A 20,042-nucleotide genomic window follows, 5' to 3' on the forward strand; every position below is an offset into this window, starting at 1 on the left:
TCTATCTATATCATCTACACAATAAAGAGCCCTAACTAAATTTCTAATTTCTAAGCATGTGTTAAATTCTATCTTGCAAGGAAAACCCCACCATGATTAATCTTGGTTTTCCTATAGCTAAGAGGACTTTCAGTTCCATACACACAGCTTCCTTACTCTTACAACCCTACAGAGTGCTTCAAAGGTATGAAAACATAGGGAGAATATTTAATTTACTTTTTGTGCTTCGTATTAGATTAATAACTGAATCAATAGATGTGGAATCAAAGGTACTTTAACTGCAATGGTATGTGGAGATTAAGCACAGTAAGTGAAAACTGAAAATTTAACTAACATATTATGAAACTTTACCCGTTTTCAGACTTTTCAGAATCTTTGTATGCTAGAGCTCTCCTTTAAAAAACAAATATATTCTATAGATTTCTTCTATCATTTCCAGGATAGTTCTCAAACTCCCTTAAGGCCTCCCTAGTAACTAATTCTATTATTTTCTTCTCACTTTCTCACTCTGGGAGGTAGACCATTTCAAAATTAGTCAGTACTAGTAGCAACTTCAAGAAAACCAAGGTCTTATGGGTCAAGAATTTCCTTAACCTTTAATGAGATGTGTCTTTAACCTTAAAGATAATATTTTGATTTTTCACAAGTTTGAACACATGCAATTTCCCACATGATGGCACAAAGAATACCAGGAAGCTAACTAACAAATAAATGTCTATTTTGTTACCAAGAAAGCACAATATTTTATGCTTCAATATCAGGTTATAAGGCTATTAAAAAAACTCATTTCTTCTCACACGGATGGGATGATATCAAGAATTAAAGGTATTTTCCTTTTAACATTCTGTTGCTTTTTCAGAACAAGATATAATCTTTTAGATGATGAACAAGAAAAAAATGCACCTTACATGTTTGAAATAAGTATTAACTTACCTCTCCAAGCTTTTCCAATTTGATGTAGGTTTCCATTTTTCCAAACCCAATTTCTGACTGAAAGCAAACAATTATAAATTTAGTATTCTTAAAATTTCAATTCATCACTGCCTCAATTTCTGAAACTCTCCTGCTCTGAGGAGTGTCTTGGAATAGAAAAATCTGATTATAATTAAATTGTTGAACATCTGTCAAATTTTAAAATAAATTTTAAAAACTGGAATATTCAAAGGTTCAAAACTATCAAAGTTCACAATTAAAGTTGTCAGCCCATCTTTTACATAGATCGAGTAACAGTCTGCTATAGGGACTTCCCTAGTGGCACAGTGGTTAAGAATCCACCTGCCAATGCAGGAGACACAGGCTCGATCCCTGGTCAGGGAAGACCCCACATGCCACAGAGCAACTAAGCCTGTGTGCCACAACTACTGAGCCTGTGCTCTAGAGCACACAAGCCACAACTACTGAGCCCGCATGCTGCAACTACTGAAGCCCGTGCACCTAGAGCCCATGCTCCGCAACAAGAGAAGCTACCACAGTGAGAAGCCCACGCACCACAACGAAGAGTAGCCCCCACTCCCACAACTAGAGAAAGCCTGCACACAGCAACAAAGACCCAACACAGCCAAAAATAAATAAAAACAAACAAACAAAAAACATTCTGCTATTATCAAAACTACAATGAGGTATCTATCACCTAACACTGATCAGAATGGGCATCATCAAAACATCTACAAACAATAAATGCTGGAGAGGGTGTGGAGAAAAGGGAACCCTCTTGCACTGTTGGTGGGAATGTAAATTGATACAGCCACTATGGAAAACAGTATGGAGGTTCCTTAAAAAACTAAAGATAGAATTACCATATGATCCAGCTACTGGGCATATACCCAGAGAAAACCGTAATTCAAAATGATACACATACCACGATGTTCACAGTGGCACTATTTACAATAGTCAGGACATGGAAGCAACCTAAATGTCCATCAACAGAGGAATGGGTAAAGAAGATGTGGTACATATATACACAATGGAATATTACTCAGCCGTAAAAAGGAACAAAACTAGGTCATTTGTAGAGATGTGGATGGACCTAGAGAGTGTCATACAGAGTGAAATAAGTCAGAAAGAGAAAAACAAATATCATATATTAACGCATATATGTGGAATCTAGAAAAATGGTACAGATGAACCGGTTTGCGAGGCAGAAATAGAGACTCAGATGTAGAGAACACCGTATGGACACCAAGAGGGGAAAGGGGGCCGGGGGTGGGTGATGAATTGGGAAATTGGAATTGACATATATACACTAATATGTATAAAATAGATAACTAATAAGAACCTGTTGTATAAAAATAAAAAAGAGAAAAACAAATATATATTAATGCATATATGTGGAATCTAGAAAAATGGTATAGATTACCTTATTTGCAAAGCAGAAACAGAGACAGAGACGTAGAGAACAAATGTATGGATACCAAGGGGGAAAGGGGTAGGGTGGGAAGAAATGAGATTAGGATTGATACATATACACTACTGATACTATGTATAAAATAGACAAGTGAGGGGACCATACTGTATAGCACAGGGAACTCTACTTAATGCACTGTGGTGTCCTAAATGGGAGGGAAATCCAAAAGGGAGGGGAATATACGTATATGTATGGCTGATTCATTCTGCTGTGCAGTAGAAAATAACACAACATTGGAAAGCAACTATACTCCAATAAAAATTAATTAGAAAAAATTCTGCTATGAAAAAATTTTGTCCTATTTTAAAATCCTGAAATTTTAAGATACCACAGGCATTTTAAGATACTAAAGAATTTTATAAAAGGTAACTACATGATTTTCTTTTTAACAACACTGCAAAATAAATAATTTTCCTACATATTTTCCTTCACCAATCTTTGTGTTCCCTAGGAAGGCCTGCAAAAAACAAAACACTATTTATTTCAGGTTTTCCCACCAAAATATAACAAAAAAGACAACTGCAAGTCATACTCTATTATGAATCAGGAAATGGCTAACACAGAAGAAGCAATATAAACCTAAATCAGTCCCCTCCATCCCCAAAAAAGGGGTTTAAAAGTGAGTTCTTAAAGCCATTGCTTTTAAACCTTGAGATTGTTTGACTACTTTCTATGGAGTCAATAAATGAGATAGATGGAATACTCAAATATGTAATGGAAACCCAGTATTTAAAAACTAAAAACAAACAGAACAAAAAACCCTAACACAAAAGATTTAGGAAAAAAAGAAAAAACAAAGTGATAAAAATTTAGGGATTGAGAGCAGAAATCGGGGGGAAAATAGTTAAACAGAGGAGAAGAATAAGAATTTTCTTAAACTGCTTTCTAGTAACCCTTTGTAGATAGTGCAAAAGGCAATAATAATCTAAAAATTCACTTCTCACTTTAGAGTGATACTAATGCCCTTAAATAAATAGCCAGTGAAGGGAATAATGTTCTTTTATATATAACCTCAGCTCTCAAAGGTGTATAAATAAGGCTGGATCATTAAATACTATGTTTTAGTCAAATTCTGGAGGTTATACACAATTTTTTCTGGAGGTGTTGAATAAAATAAAAATGATAATTGACAATTAATATTTGACTTAACATCTCTCACCACTTGGAACAAAAGGATAAACTGCCCCAACCTGAATGGCCAGAAGTAGCAGAGGCCTCTCAAAGGAACTGTTTCTATCCTTTTGTTACAAGGATATGTATCCATTTAAAAGCCATGCAGGGACTTCCCTGGTGGTGCAGTGGTTAAGAATCCGCCTGCCAATGCAGGGGACACAGGTTCGAGCCCTGGTCCGGGAAGATTCCACAGGCTGCAGAGTAACTAAGCCCGTGCGCCACAACTACTGAGGCTGCACTCTACTGAGCCCTCGTGCCACAACTACTGAAGCCTGCGTGCCTAGAGCCTGTGCTCCACAATGAGAAGCCACTGCAATAAAAAGCACACATACTGCAACAAAGAGTAGCCCTCAGATCACCCCAAATAGAGAAAGCCCATGTGCAGCAATGAAGATCCAACACAGCCTAAAATAAATAAATTAAATAAATAAATTAAAAATAAAATAAAATAAAAGTCATGAGGAAAACTGCATATCTAATAGTACTTAATTCAATTTTGGAAAACTAATGAAAACTGTGGTCACAGGCAGTATTACTGAATGACTGAAAAATTGCTTCTTTCTGCACTCTTAAAGACTTTTCTCTATATATGGTATTTTTTAAAAAAAAATTAATTAGGGCTTCCCTGGTGGCACAGTGGTTGACAGTCCGCCTGCCAATGCAGGGGACGCGGGTTCGTGCCCGAATCCGGGAATATCCCACATGCCGCGGAGCGGCTGGGCCCGTGAGCCACGGCCGCTGAGCCTGCGCGTCCGGAGCCTGTGCTCCGCAACGCGAGAGGCCACAACAGTGAGAGCCCCGCGTACCGCAAAAAAAAAAAAAAAAAAAAAAATTAAAAAAGTGAGATTTTGGAACCATCATGCACCATCCACCCATGTACTATCTTATATATGACTCACAGATATTAAGTCCTTGCCTTCTATTATCAATAATTATACAGAATGATAAGGTAAAACTACACTAGACAACACCTGCTAAATACAAATGGAGTTTTTTATTTTAATATGGAAAATGTGGCAAATAGCCCACCATCTGGTGCATGAGAACCTGATTCTGAATAACCTTTTGACTTTGCATGTTTTTTTGGGGACACCTTTTTTTTTTTTTGCAGTATGTGGGCCTCTCACTGTTGTGGCCTCTCCCATTACGGAGCACAGGCTCCGGATGCGCAGGCTGAGCGGCCATGGCTCATGGGCCCAGCCGCTCCGTGGCATGTGGGATCTTCCCAGACCGGGGCACGAACCCGTGCCTCCTGCATCGGCAGGTGGCCTCTCAACCACTGCGCCACCAGGGAAGCCCTGCATGTTTTTATAGTCTATTTACATATTATCTTAACACTTAAAAAAAGGTTAATTACCAAGGTCACACAAACTATGATAGAATATGTTTATTTTCTTATGCCTACCTCTAGAATTCAGGTGATTAAATTCACAAACATGGAACTATTCTGCCATGAATTTTAAGTCTTATATCACATTTCTTTATGAAGGAAAAAAGAACTATATTTAAAGAATAAATGGAAACTAGTAAGAACAAAATAATAAACATCCCCCCCCAAAATATAATAAAAATGTCATTATCTGTAACAATAAGAAGCACATAGAAAAATATAACTACAAGCTAGGAACTTTTTTGTTTATTTTTTGGCTACGTTGCGTGGCTTGTGGGATCTTAGTTCCCTGACCAGGAATTGAACCTGTGCCCTCAGCAGTGAAAGCACAGAGTCCTAACCACTGGACCACCAGGGAATTCCTGGGAACTTTTTCTTATCAGGAGTTGGGAAATTTTCTTATTCATTCTTTTACCTTAAGTGAATAAATACTAGCATGCCCTTAAAAGATCAAGTACACTTTGGTCCAATGGTGACTATGACAAAAATGCTGAGATTTGCTTTAAAGAGTGTATAAATAAACTATAAATTCAAGATTATAAAGATAAAAATGTTGTAGAGATTTACTGTATCATATGAAGTATATAAAGAATAAACTGTAAGAGATGCATCAAAAATTAACACTACAAAGAGTCACTCTTCAAAGAATGAAACTTAGTGAGATCATTAATATATGCTGAAAGTCTGCTTTTTAAAAAGAAGGTAAATACTGGAATTATCTGCCACAACCCAATTCAGAGTAAGTGTACCCACCTCACAACATTTTAATGATTCCCAACCTTTAGGATTTATTACATCCAAATATTACTTACTGAATCTTTATATGGAATTTCTAGAAAATTTTGCTTGCATTTTTATCTGCTGAACATGACAAGATTAACAATAGATATAATGACTAGCTTGTTGACACGCTCTCCTACGGAAATTATTCAGAGGACAAAGGACAAAGCTCATTTATTCAATATTTACCAAGCACAATACTAGGTACTGGGGATATAGTGAAGAAGACAGATATGATTCCTGCTTTCATAAGTTCACAATCTAGACTGAGTTCCATCCTAGATTACTTTAGAATATTTTTAAAGTCTCATATAAACAGAAATAACAGCTAAAGGAATGGAACAGTAAGCTTTGCATTTTAATACAACATAAACATTTCCTTAATTCTGCTTTCCAAACAAAGATAATTTTTTTCTCATACTTCATTGCTCTAAGAGAATACTTGGCTTTTTGGAAAACCAAGCAAATTCCTGTTCAATCAGCTCTTGTACCATAAGCACATGAAAATTAAACAAAAATATAATTTATAATAGCCAGATTCCTATAATTCAGGGTAACTTGTAAGTAGCATCGAGTATTATGGGGTATTTCTTGATTACTTTGGCTCTGGCAATATAATCACTCTATCAAAGTTATAAAGATGTATTAACATGCTGGCAATGCAGTTCTAATTGAGTTTCAAAACAACTGAAATACATGCAAAAGTTCTATAGATGCCATTCTAAAAGTGAATGTGTATATAAGAAACACTGGGGGCAAAGGGAGATTTTTCAAACACCCATTTCCCTCCTTGTGAGATTTACCGAGTTACTGTTACTGACAGAAATGTGTTCTTAGATATGTGGGGGGCAGAAAAGAGACTGAGAATCTCTATTCTACTTGATCATTTGTCTTGCAAAAATGTGCTGTCATCATCATCATACTACCACCTTAACCCTGACCATAATATGCCAAAGGTAAATTAAGTTGTGGGTGGACTTTGAACCTCACTTCCACACCACATAATATATTTATTATTTCTGAGAGACATCAGGACTTGATACCCTATTTTCTCACCTATTCTTAGAAACAAGGACTACATATGATATATATTGGTAAAGTCATGAATGAGGAATCCAAAACTCATTGTTTAGGAAGAGGCAGATTCTTAAAATGTGTATAACTTAAACTTCAATAAAATGAGACAAACTTTCATGCACAGACTTAGTCTACTAAAGCTGCACTTAACACTCTCAGAAAACTTCCACGGGGCATGCCATCACTGTAAGTGCAACAATGCTCTAACAAATCACTATCTGCCTATGGGCTTTCCCACTAGTCTAATGTTTAACTCAGTATGTTAAGAGTCAGAATATTCCATTTCTTATCAACTATAAATGAATATTAAATAACACTTCACCAATCTAATAACCAATATCTTTAATATGAGATAGAATGACTAAATGTAATGTGTTCTGGATGGGATCCTGGGAAAAAAAAGATATTAGTGGAAAACTAGGGAAATTTGAACAAAGTACAGAGTTTAGTTAATAGTAATGTACCAATATTGGTTTCCTTAGTTGTGAAAAATGTACTAAACTAATGTAAAATGTTAATAACAGGGGTAACTGAGTATGTGGTATATGGGAACTCTCTATATGATCTTTTAAATTTTTCTGTAAATCTATAACTACTCTAAAATAAAAAAACTTATTTAAATAAAAAGTCAATAGAAAGGATTCAGCAAGAGAGGGAGACTGACTATACATGAGTGTATAGGAATAACAAATACTCTAAGCATCCTGAGGAGATGGGATAGGAAGAAGGACAATTCCTCAATATTGAAGAAAGGAAAGAGAAGAATTAGTGTAATTCAGAAAATGAGAGGGTTTCTGGTTAGTGGCTTCTCTCTTCTTTGTCATGTAGTGGGAGAGGTCATCTGCTTAGAGAGGGGAAGAATTAACCAGAGAAATACAATAGGGCAGCCAAGTGATACTGAGAATCCAACTGAGGCTGATGATCATAAATTCATAGAAGAACTAATCAGCCCTATTTTATGTCTTTCTCTACCAGAAATGAACTCTCTGACTGGTTTCTTATTTCCTACTCAAACAAAGGATTTATTTTATTTTTACTACCCTACTTATAATATACTGCTATTGAAAACAAAAAAACAAAGTTTTATCCTTTTAGAAAGACAAAATTTTATATTTTGTCTTGTAAAACATATTTTTTTTAGATAAAGAGTATATCATCCATGGAAACATGAGCTCTAACAAATGTGAAGAATATTTTTCTTTTCCCATCTCCTTTCCATGCATTCCCTAATCCTTCCCCTTCACATATAAACCTAGGGTATTGAAGAATAATTTTCTAATATACTTCAAAGAAACCATGGCTTTAGTAAGGTAGATAGATAATGAAAAGGATGAATCAGTAGAAACCCAGAACAGAGCTGGCATGATTAATCTGAAATCTATAAGCCATTTCAGATCAAAAAGCAAGGGAGGTAGGTAGGAACACTCAACACAATAAAAACTCCAGTCACTTAACATTCATTAGAGGGCACTGTTTTCCTTAATTTCATGTACACTGAAAAAGACAGGTCTTAGATGATAGCTTCGGTGATTAAACCATACCTTTAGTCCCAATCTGAAATATTTACTAACTCCAAAACTTAAGTATCGATCTTTAATAAAAATTGATAACCAAAGAATACTTGCAAGCTGGTAATTAAATGACAAAGTTACTTGAATAAAAATGTCTTAAGCAGTGATGCAAAATTATGATGATCATAACCTATACCAAAGTCAAGTTGGTATTACACTTTAACCTTGTTGTATAATGGTGAATGTCAAATAACTACCGATCCTTCTAGAGCCAGCTTAAGCACTATAAGCCTGTGATGTTCAAAGACATTTTACTTGCTGTCTCTGTAATTGTCTCATAGCACTTTATATATACTTCTACCATAGAACTAAAGTCATCCAAAACAGATCCTCACATACACAATCATCTCAATTTATGTCAAAGGTGACACTGCAATGGGGAAAGCTATCCTTTCAATAAGCAGTGCTGGGCTTCCCTGGTGCCACAGTGGTTGAGAATCTGCCTGCCAATGCAGGACACACGGGTTTGAGCCCTGGTCTGGGAAGATCCCACATGCCGTGGAGCAACGAAGCCCGTGCACCAAAACTACTGAGCCTGTACTCTAGAGCCCGCAAGCCACAACTACTGAGCCTGTACTCTAGACCCCGCAAGCCACAACTACTGAGGCCCACGTGCCTAGAGCCCGTGCTCCGCAACATGAGAGGCCACTGCAATGAGAAGGTTGCGCACCACAACGAAGAGTGGCCCATGCTCACCGCAACTAGTGAAAAGCCCGCGCACAGCAACGGACACCCAACGCAGCCAAAAATAAATAAACAAATTTATAAAAAATATATATATATAAAAAAAAATTTTTAAAAATTAGCAGTGCTGGGTCAACTGCTACAGATTGGGAGAAGACATCTGCAAGACATGTAACTGACAAAGGTCCTTTATACAAAATGTACAAAGAATTCCTAACAAACCAATAAGAAAAAGGCAGAAAGTCCAAGAGTAAAGAGATAACAGACTTGAACACTTAATTCAAAGAAGAGGATATCTAAATGGCCAATAAATATTAGAAAGGTGTTCAACTTAAGGCATCAGGAAAATGAAAAAAAAAAACCACAATGAGACAGCACTATACACTCACCAGAAAAGTTAAAAAAAAATTTTTTTAAAAAGAAGAAACAATATCAGAAAATCTAATGGAGAGGGGCTTCCCTGGTGATGCAGTGGTTAAGAATCCACCTGCCAATGCAGGGGACACGGGTTCAATCCCTGGTCCAGGAAGATCTCACATGCCTAAGCCTGTGCACCGAGCCTGTGCTCTAGAGCCCTCAAGCCACAACTACTGAGCCCACGTGCCACAACTACTGAAGCCCGCGTGCCTAGAGCCCGTGCTCTGCAACGAGAAGCCCGTGCACTGCAACAAAGAGTAGCCCCCACTCGCCACAACTAGAGAAAGCCTGTGCACAGCAACAAAGACCCAACGTAGCCAAAAATGAATAAATAAATAAATTTATTTAAAAAAAAACTGCATGGAGAGCAACTAGAACTCTCATATACTGGTGATGGCAGTGTAAAATGGTATAATCACTTCAGAAACTATTTTGACAATACCTAGAAGAGCTGAATATATGCATACAATCTGATCCAACAATTCCACTCCTAGATATGCAACCAACAGAAATGCTTACGTATGTTAACCGAAACACATGAACAGGAATAGTGATAGAAGCAATATTTGATCATAGCCAAAACTAAAAACTCAAATGTAAACGTCCATCAGCAGAAGACTGGATAAAATATAGCATACTCACACAATGGAATACCATGCAACAAAAAGAACAAATGAATTACATAACCACATGCAATAACCTAAATGAAAAACAAGCACAACACTGAACAAGTCAATCACAAAAGGATACACATTGTGTACATACATAATACATACATAATAGGTAGGATATTTATTGTATACTATATATAAACTTGTATAAATACACATTTTTATATATTTCAATAAAATGTATTTTAATAATTTGTATATTCATAATTACATAAAGTTCAAAAGTTTAAGAATAATCAGAAAAAGAATATCAAATGCATTTTTTAAATAAATAAGAATGTGTATGTAAATGAGAATAAAGAAGTCTTTCCTGATATTAAAACACTATAAACATAATATAATCAAAACAGTGGGAAAGGGCTTCCCTGGTGGTGCAGTGGTTGAGAATCTGCCTGCCAATGCAGGGGACACGGGTTCGAGCCCTGGCCTGGAAGGATCCCACATGCCGCGGAGCAACTAGGCCCGTGAGCCACAACTACTAAGCCTGCGCGTCTGGAGCCTGTGCTCCGCAACAAGAGTGGCTGTGATAGTGAGAGGCCCGCACACCGTGATGAAGAGTGGCCCCCACTTGCCGCAACTGGAGAAAGTCCTCGCACAGAAACAAAGACCCAACACAGACAAAAATAAATAAATAGATAGATAGATAGATAAATAAATAAAACAAAAAAACCCTGTAGGTGTGGATGTGTGTGGAAATTTAGAAACATTGCCACTTTCTAGGGGAAAAAAAAGTGGGAAACATACGTAAAACTAATCTTTGGCCTTAGAAGGCAGGGATAATGGCTAAAGTTAAGGAAGTGAGGATAGAAAGTGAACAAAGAAGTGGCAGGACAGGTTTTCTGGGATTTTTGGAATTTCATTTATCTGGGTACTTGTTACACAGGTATGTTAACTTTACAAAAATTCATGGAGCTATACAATTATGGCTTATGTACTTTTCTGTATATCTAGTACATATTCTGTACATCTAGCATGTATCAGTAAAATTTACCAAAAAATAAAATATACCTTAAATTCTATTCCAATATAATATCTTTAAACCCTTAGGAAGGGAAAATGACAAAATCCAGAAAGCAACATAATAAACTTTAGCTATTCAACAATTAAATATAAAAATTAATATAAAATGTTTATACCCAGAAAATCAAACAACCAGATCTGATGGTGCAGGTATAGTAGACTTAAAAACTTACTAAAGAAGCTCTCCGAGACCTTCGGCTCATTGGTTGATCAAATGGTGGACTGTTTATCTGCAACTTTTCAAGATATCCATCAGGTATTCTGATATCTGCAGGCAGCGATAACCGCTTATTTAAATCCTTTAAAAAAGCAGGAAAAAAAGATATTTGTAGGTAACCACAAACAGAAAAGACAAGGGCATTTTACTTTTGGATTCATGGGCTCTAACATATTATTTCTTAGTGATCAATAACTATAAAGTTTTATTGCAATTGTAAAGTTACCTACATTAATTATATATAATATACTGAATGCCAATGTATTTATTTACTGTAAGCAAAAGTATACAATATAGTTTAACAGAAATGGTATTCTACAACCCAGTTATTTGAGTCCCTTAACTGATAAATTCAACATGGAAATAATTTTGACATTATTATACCATAGTAAGAATAGGCAAAGTCTACCACAAAATGCGATTGGTTTAAATAACCAAGTGGATATTGTATGATTTTGCATGCAACACAGTGAGACAGTTGAAATATTTTATTATTGCTATGCCAATGGGAAGAAGTAAAAGGCATTTCTATTTCACTGTATTATGTGAACTGCGAGAAACATAAAAAGAGATCTTGCCTATATTATCACTCCAAGAAACATAAATCCTTTAAAAATAAATCCCTACTGTTCAAAATAGTAACCAAACCACGAAACAAAGTTGAGATGTATAGGAATTGTATACATATTTATTGAGAGAGATATGGCTTAAGTATAGATTTGTATCATGTTCTCAAATGATAAGAGAAATAAAATGATGATAATCCTCCCATATTAGCTTTATATTTTACATAACCCTAAACAAATCACAGGCATTATTCTTGGAATGAAACAAAATGTTTATAATTTATCTAGAAGAATAAATAGAAAACATCCAGAAACATTCTCAAATAAGTATATATGTGGGGGTGCGTGGGTGTTAAGAAAGAAGTCTTTCCAGATACTAAATTATACAATTAAAAAAACAAAACCAAGAGTGTGTCTCTTTGGGGAAAAAAAAATATACAGCTCAATGGAAGAATGAGAAAATCCAGATATAGATCCTAATATTAAATAAAATTTTTAAACATATGATAAAGAAAATCACATATATGGTGAAGAAAAATAATTATTATTTTTATTACTATTTTTTAAAATAAATTTATTTATTTATTTTTGGCTGCGTTGGGTCTGTTGCTGCGCACAGTCTTTCTCTAGTTGCGGTGAGTGGGGGCTACTCTTCATTGCGGTGCGTGGGCTTCTCATTGCCATGGCTTCTCTTATTGTGGAGCACAGGTTCTAGGTGCACAGGCTTCAGTAGTTGTGGCACGCGGGCTTGGCAGTTGTGGCTCACAGGCTCTAGAGCATGGGCTCTAGAGCGCAGGCTCAGTAGTTGTGGCACACGGGCTTAGTTGCTCCGCGGCATGTGGATCCTCCCTGACCAGGGCTCGAACCCGTGTCCCCTGCACTGGCAGGCAGATTCTGAAACACTGCGCCACCAGCGAAGCCCTTTTATTACTACTGTGATATAATTTATACAGTGATATGAACAGATATCAAGTTGATTTCAGTAGTTGAAAATGCTATTTTTACCATTTAGAAACTGATATTGTTTTCTGTAACTGATTCAGAAGCAATCTTTGATCAGTGAAAATACAATCAACCAATAGGATAAATACCCTAATCATCATTAACTCAATAGCACTCAAAAAATAACAATATTCTTATTTTAAAACATGTTCAATTTTTTGGAGAAAATTATTTTAATCTACAATATATATGGAAATAATATTCATAATCAACTTCTGTCCTCAAGGTTATACATAACATTGACAAAGAAAAGGAAATGAGCTCTTCATCCTTTTACATGGAGAAATAACTTATATGTGCTAGAGATCAGTAGGTATAAAAACCATAAAGGAAGTGATATCCATATTTATAAAGAAAAAAAAGCTGGTGCTTATTTTATGCATACTTTTTGAAATCTGAAATAAAATATTTATAAAATTTGTAGTATCTAGATGAATCTCAAAAATATAATTAAAATATTTTCTACAGGGCTTCCCTGGTGACGCAGTGGTTGAGAGTCCGCTTGCTGATGCAGGGGACACGGGTTCGTGCCCCAGTCTGGGAAGATCCCACATGCCGCAGAACAGCTGGGCCCGTGAGCCATGGCCGCTGAGCCTGAGCATCCGGAGCCTGTGCTCCACAACGGGAGAGGCCACAACAGTGAGAGGCCCGCGTACCAAAAAATATATATATATATTTGTTTGTTTGTTTCTACAAAGAAGACTTTCCTAATGTATCATCCTGGATTTCTGAAACTTTTGAAAATCCACATCCCTTACAGAGACCCTACATAGTATTTTGCAGAATGTTTAAGTATAATTAATGTATACTTGCCTTGGTATAGTAATTAGAAAAAAATAATATTCACAGACTAGTTTTTGCTAATGCAAAGAAACAACTTTCTTACAGGTGGTCACTGCCCTAATCAACATTTTCAAATAGGCATTTATTCTGTTTGACACACACACACACATATATATATGTATATATATATATACACACACACATATATATGCATATTTATACATATATATTTATACATACAAACACAGGCATATTTGTATTTTTTAAATGGTACCTCCATTGAGATCCGTCTATGTATACGATTTCTAAGACAAACACCCGTAGGTGACTGGACTTCATCAGATGATGTCCCAGAAGCTTGGTCACTCTCACCATCTGATCCCATTTTTAGATTTTCATGAACAATATCTGTACCAGAAAATGAAACATTATTTATCTTAGAAAAGGTGTATTAAATTTTACTATATCAATGTATTATCACCACAGGTAAGATGTAGACAGCCAACACATAAAAATCATAGCATAAGAAGTCTTTTACATTCTGGGTACCATAGGTGTGCAGTTAATAAAAACTGCACACTTAGAACAAATGTCCTAAAACAGTAGTATAAATCCTTTTATGCTCTCAGATTATGAAAAGCTATTTTAAAAAACTAACATTCAAGTTATTACCAAGAGTTGAATATTAAAATTAGAGACCGAAAATAACACTTGAGGATTATTTTAGTCAATTCTCTTATTTTCCAGATCTGGAAACTGACACCTTGAAAGGTTAAATGACTTTCAAAGGTCACAGAGCTTAAAGGCAGACCTAAAATAGAAACCTGGTCTTTTATTTAGTTTAGTATTCTTTCCATGAAATAATGGGTATTGGGTCTATAGCCAAATGAAATGGTTCTTTGAATATTCTTTTTAAAAACTGTTTTACAGCTGCTAATGCAGCTTCCCACCCCCCTGTGTTAAAAAACAATTCAAAAAGTATTCACTGAGTATCTACTTTGTATCATAACTACAAAGCAAGTACCACAAAATCTACTAGGGGCCAAAACATATTACACTTACATGACAAGGTGGATTATGATATTTCTTTTGTTTTGTTTTGTTTTGGGTACGCGGGCCTCTCACCGCTGCGGCCCCTCCCGCCGCAGAGCACAGGCTCCGGACGCCGCCCCGCGGCACGCGGGATCCTCCCAGACCGGGGCACAAACCCGCGTCCCCTGCACCGGCAGGCGGACTCCCAACCACTGTGCCACCAGGGAAGCCCGGATTATGATATTTTTTAAATAGGGATAAAAGATAAATGGGGGGCTTCCCTAGTGGCACAGTGGTTGAGAGTCCGCCTGCCGATGCAGGGGACATGGGTTCGTGCCCCGGTGCGGGAAGATCTCGTGTGCCGCACAGCGGCTGGGCCCGTGAAACATGGCTGCTGAGCCTGCGCGTCCGGAGCGGCAGAGGCCACAACAGTGAGAGGCCGCATACGGCAAAAAAAAAAGATAAATGGTAGTAGAGGGGAGAGAGATTAATTCCATTTGGGAATATTAAAAACAAACTTGTATACTTCTGTATCTGCTCATAAATTTGCATTGGTCAATCATCCTCTAATTCATCTAGAACAGCCCACCAGAAACAAATGCTAGATCTCAAACACATCTCTTGCCACCAGTCCTCTCCACAGAATTATTCACTCCCCCAAAAGTATCATGTTGTTTCACACTGCAGTGCTTTAACAAGCTTTTTTTTTTTTCCTTATCTGTAAGAGATGCCTTTCTTCATTTTATCAATTTGGTGAACCCATTCTTCAAAACTATGCACATATGTCATCAGCACTCATGAAGTCTTTTCTACTCTCAGACACAGATGACTACTGTACCCACACCTAGCACACCTACTGCACTGAAGAGCATTTTTTGGTTCACGTTGTTTTATACCAAGTTATAAGATCCTTGGGGCAAGAATTTGGCTTATTCACTTTTCTATTCCTAGAACCGAACAAAGTTCATGATACTTAGTAGGTGGCTCAACAAATGTTCTACTGAATTAAATATTAACTAAAAAAAAATCAAAGAATGGACTAAACAACTGGACCTTTTCTTTCAAATGAAATGTTATATGAAATATCAACATGTAAAATAAATAAAAATAGTATTTCATAATTATAAATTTGAGCTTTTAGTTAACATTTACTTATACAAATATAAGAACTGTTTAAATTAACAAAAAAATTGAACTCCAGGGTCTCATCAAGTCAGTCTTAGAATTCATACATTTCTGTATTTTGTCTTGATAACACATTATTAAGAAAATTCTTTTTCACACTGATAAGCAGCTGCAAATAGTAATAATGGTTTTTAATAAACCAATATGTAATTTAAGAATATACTTCAATCGGGCTTCCCTGGTGGCACAGTGGTTGAGAGTCCACCTGCCGATGCAGGGGACATGGGTTCGTGCTCCGGTCCGGGAAGATCCCGCATGCCGTGGAGCGGCTGAGCCCGTGAGCCATGGCTGCTGAGCCTGCGCGTCCGGAGCCTGTGCTCCGCAACGGGAGAGGCCACAACAGTGAGAGGCCCGCGTACCGCAAAAAAAAAAAAAAAAAAAAAAAGAATATACTTCAATGACACAGAGATTTCTGGAGAAATTTTATCCCATCTGAACAAAAAATATTTATTAACATGGCAGTGAAAGTCAATGTATTTATTGGGTGACTAATTCCTAATCCAATGGTATTTAATACATCCGAGGCCAAGCATTCTTTACTGCCACACTTTTAAAATGTTAAAGATAATTTAACCATGCCTTCCACTTCCAGCAAAATTTAAAAATCTTCCTTCCTCAAGGAAATGTTGAATAAAAATATAGTTTATAATGTATAGCTAAGTTTGCATGAATATATGTTTAATACCTAGGAAGCAAAGACAGAGAACTGAAAGTCCAAAGTTGTTATGCAAAAATTGATTCTGTCACTTTCTTGGGATGGGCTTTTTATTTTGGTAAGAATGTGCTTGGATTTAGCAGCCACCTGAGATAAAAGATGAAGCCTCGGGTGTCCCACCTGCAAATGAGAGCTCCTTTAGAAAGGCACGAGACTCTCAAAGAGCTACATCTTCAGTAAAAGGCAGACTTAAAAAAGAAATCTGCTCTTCTGCATGAGGACTACAAAGGAGCATATTAATCTCAGACTAGCACAGATCAAAAATCTTGAGTAGCATCTGACTCAACCAAGAAACAGCTCATGTCATTACCGAGCCAAGTATAGTTCCAACACGGATACCAGTTGGTATTTTCATTTCCGTCAACAAGACAAAAGTGAAATGATGGAGGCTTACGTCAAGACTTCACTCATTTGTCACTGGTATGAGCAACTTCTTTCCTGAATCAGGTAATAGTTTCTAAGTACCTGAAGAATATTTACTTCTCAAATGGCTCAATTTTTGTGTAATTCACAATGCAACAGCTACAGACAGACAACACATTTTTAAATTTAATCTGCATTACTAACGTTTTCAACGTCACTTTCTTAAGTTTAGACCAAGGATCAGCATATGTGACCTGTTTTTGTATGGCCCTGAGCTAAAAATGGTTTTGGCATCTTTAAAGAATTATTTTAAAAAGAAGATTATGCAACAGACCATATATGGCCCACAAAACCTCAAAAATTTTTACTGCCTGGCCCTTTACAGAAAAAATTTGCCAACCCCTAGTCTAGACAATCAAGAGAACAATAAATTAAGCCCTGATTTGAAGTGTTTTCCAACTTCTGTGGGGTAAATACTCTGTTCATGGCCAACCTCAAGCTACCCACATGGCATCACTGAACATGCAGTTGGGAAATGGGCACACCATGACACAGTATTTTGACTATTCAGATGTAATAGAAATAAATAACCCCCAAAGCATAGACAACAGTAAAGTGTAGTAAAATAATTAGGAAATAATGACTTTTGAGTATTCATTACCTTTGTTTTTAATTTAGTTTACTTAATTGTATGTGTATATAATTTAAATTTTAATAATAGCTATGTTTAACAATCAGCTTGCAAAATTTCTGAAAATTTTAACCATCATCTCTCATGAACCAGTGTAAGCCACAGACAAAACCCCCCTGTAGATAATAAGCTCATCCTCCTAAAATTAACAAAACACATGAGAAAATAATCTACTATGGCTAGAGTAAGCAGATAAAGCAAGAAGCAGAATAAAACCCTCAGGAACTTCAGTAAATATAATTATGTCATAAGACTATAAAATAATTATACTTAAAATTATTTAAAAACAAAACATGATAAATAAATAAGAAACCATCAAAAAAGACCAGAGAAATAAACAGAAACTTGCAGATATATATTTTTCCTAGATATTTAAAATGACACAGTGATGTAAGAATAACAACTCAGGTAATCATCATATGTACTAATTATTACACTAAGCTATCAAATGGTGATAATCTGGAGTTACTAAGTATGACCCTAAATTAAGCACCATCTCAAACTGCTATTCATCTTGAAATCCTGCATCCACCTCTTAAGGGTTTTGTTTTCTTCCTGGTGGACAGATTTTCAAATATTATTCCTCTGTAGTGTCAGCACTACTGCCTCTCTAGACCTTTCCATCTTTCTGCTCTCCCTCTTATTCTCAACTTGATTTTTACCTTACAAAAAAAACTAGATAATAAAGGCTGGCTGACTTGCATACAACTAAAACCTAGCTATGGACATAAGCTACAGTCAGAAAATTTTTTAAAAAAACAAATTACCTAATCTGCTTCCATTTCTGGGCATTGCCATGAAGGAGCCAAGGCTTCCTCCAATAACGCTATGTGGTCTCCGCAATGGAGGCTTCTTGAAGGACCCTGTGTACTGGTGGAGGAAGGAATGCATACTGTGAGAGGTTGGAGGTCTGCCATTCTTCACGATAGGCTCTGTGGTTCAGAGAATCCAAAAATCATTCCATCCAGGATCACATGAGAAGGATTGAGAAAGCAAGAGAGAAAACAAAACAAAGATTATGATAGAGATCGTTACATTTAACCTCATTTCTTTGGCTATGTATATAAAGTACTAGAATTAAAATAATTTCTATGAAAAAATACAGAAAATTCTTCATTATTTGGAATTGATCTAGTAACTTAATGACCGATTTTTAATATAGTCAAAATTGGTTAGCAATCACAAAATTACTAATATAGCCCAAAGATTTTTGATTTGTTTAATACATCTCAAGACTGTTTCCATAATTCTACGTTTACTGACTGCCTCATATAGGCTTTATGATTAGGCATGCTGTAGAATATAAAAGACATGATCCTGGCCTGAAGTAACTTATATCCCTACTTGCTAGACATTCAAAAAATATGTCAAGTTAGTAAATAAAACAGAAGTACTTAAGTACAGATCAATATAGAAGTTCTGAAATTTATTACCCCAAATTGGAATTTTTTACTATAAAGAGTTTTTTTAAAAAAATCATAGGCCTATAACCATGCAGAAACATTACAAAAATACTTAAAAATTATTTAATTCTAAATGGGGGAGATCCTGTTTTATAATGTTTATAGGGAATCTCATGACGCCTTTCCACCTCCAAAGAGCTTTGGTAACTGTTAAGGACATGAAGTCTTCTGTGACTCACAGTCTTCTGTATTAGAATTACGTTTTTACTGGTAGTAGTCAGGAATTTTAAAAGGAAGTGGGCTTCTCTGAGTATCTTTTCCTCTAACATGCAGCTGGCTCTTCTTTTGTAGCTGATAATCAGGAGTAAGGATTATTTCCTGATGAGGAGATTCCTCTACATGTAAAGATTTATCAGACACAGAGAACAACTGGCAGGACCGGGTGGTTCAGATCCACAGAACAAGAAAGACCATGGCATGGGCTTATGAAAAATGAGCCAAGAAGGCCACTGGGCTTGCGCCTAATAATGGCTGCCTAAAAGGAGCAGAGAGGAGGAGGATGGGGCAAAAGAGCCCTCAAGGATCACACAAGGCCTAGGTCATCTACTCTGGGTAGAACACCAGACTGGAGGTAGGGGAAATGCATAACTAGTAAAGCAGAACATCAGTCCATGTCCCATGCCTGTACATTCCTTGGCAATAGCTAGCTGATCAAAGATTTGGGGATCTTAACCTAAGCCTAGCGAAACAAACAATGATTTAACAATGAATGGGAAGAGGGTATCTGTCATGAACATATAAATTAGTTACAAACACTCGGGGATACAGGCTAGAACTATAAGAAACATCTTCTCTTTCTAGGTTATAATATTTCATATCTGCAATCATAATATATAAA

General features: G+C 36.3%; 1 protein-coding gene across 6 annotated transcripts in view; it reads right to left on the reverse strand.

Moving 5' to 3' along the window:
• The window catches only part of CDK17 (cyclin dependent kinase 17), a 123,977-nt gene that overhangs the window by 44,952 nt on the left and 58,983 nt on the right, over nucleotides 1-20,042 (reverse strand). For all 6 annotated transcript variants that reach the window (XM_049695031.1, XM_049695034.1, XM_049695030.1 and 3 more), the window contains 4 exons: nucleotides 18,509-18,673; nucleotides 14,030-14,163; nucleotides 11,361-11,486; nucleotides 934-990 (listed from right to left, as the gene is read on the reverse strand). In XM_049695031.1, coding sequence (XP_049550988.1) covers nucleotides 934-990; nucleotides 11,361-11,486; nucleotides 14,030-14,163; nucleotides 18,509-18,673 — 482 coding nt within the window. The remainder of the gene's footprint in view (nucleotides 1-933; nucleotides 991-11,360; nucleotides 11,487-14,029; nucleotides 14,164-18,508; nucleotides 18,674-20,042) is intronic.

Source organism: Orcinus orca, chromosome 11, assembly GCF_937001465.1.
Source record: "Orcinus orca chromosome 11, mOrcOrc1.1, whole genome shotgun sequence".
NCBI classification, from domain to species: Eukaryota; Metazoa; Chordata; class Mammalia; order Artiodactyla; family Delphinidae; genus Orcinus; species Orcinus orca.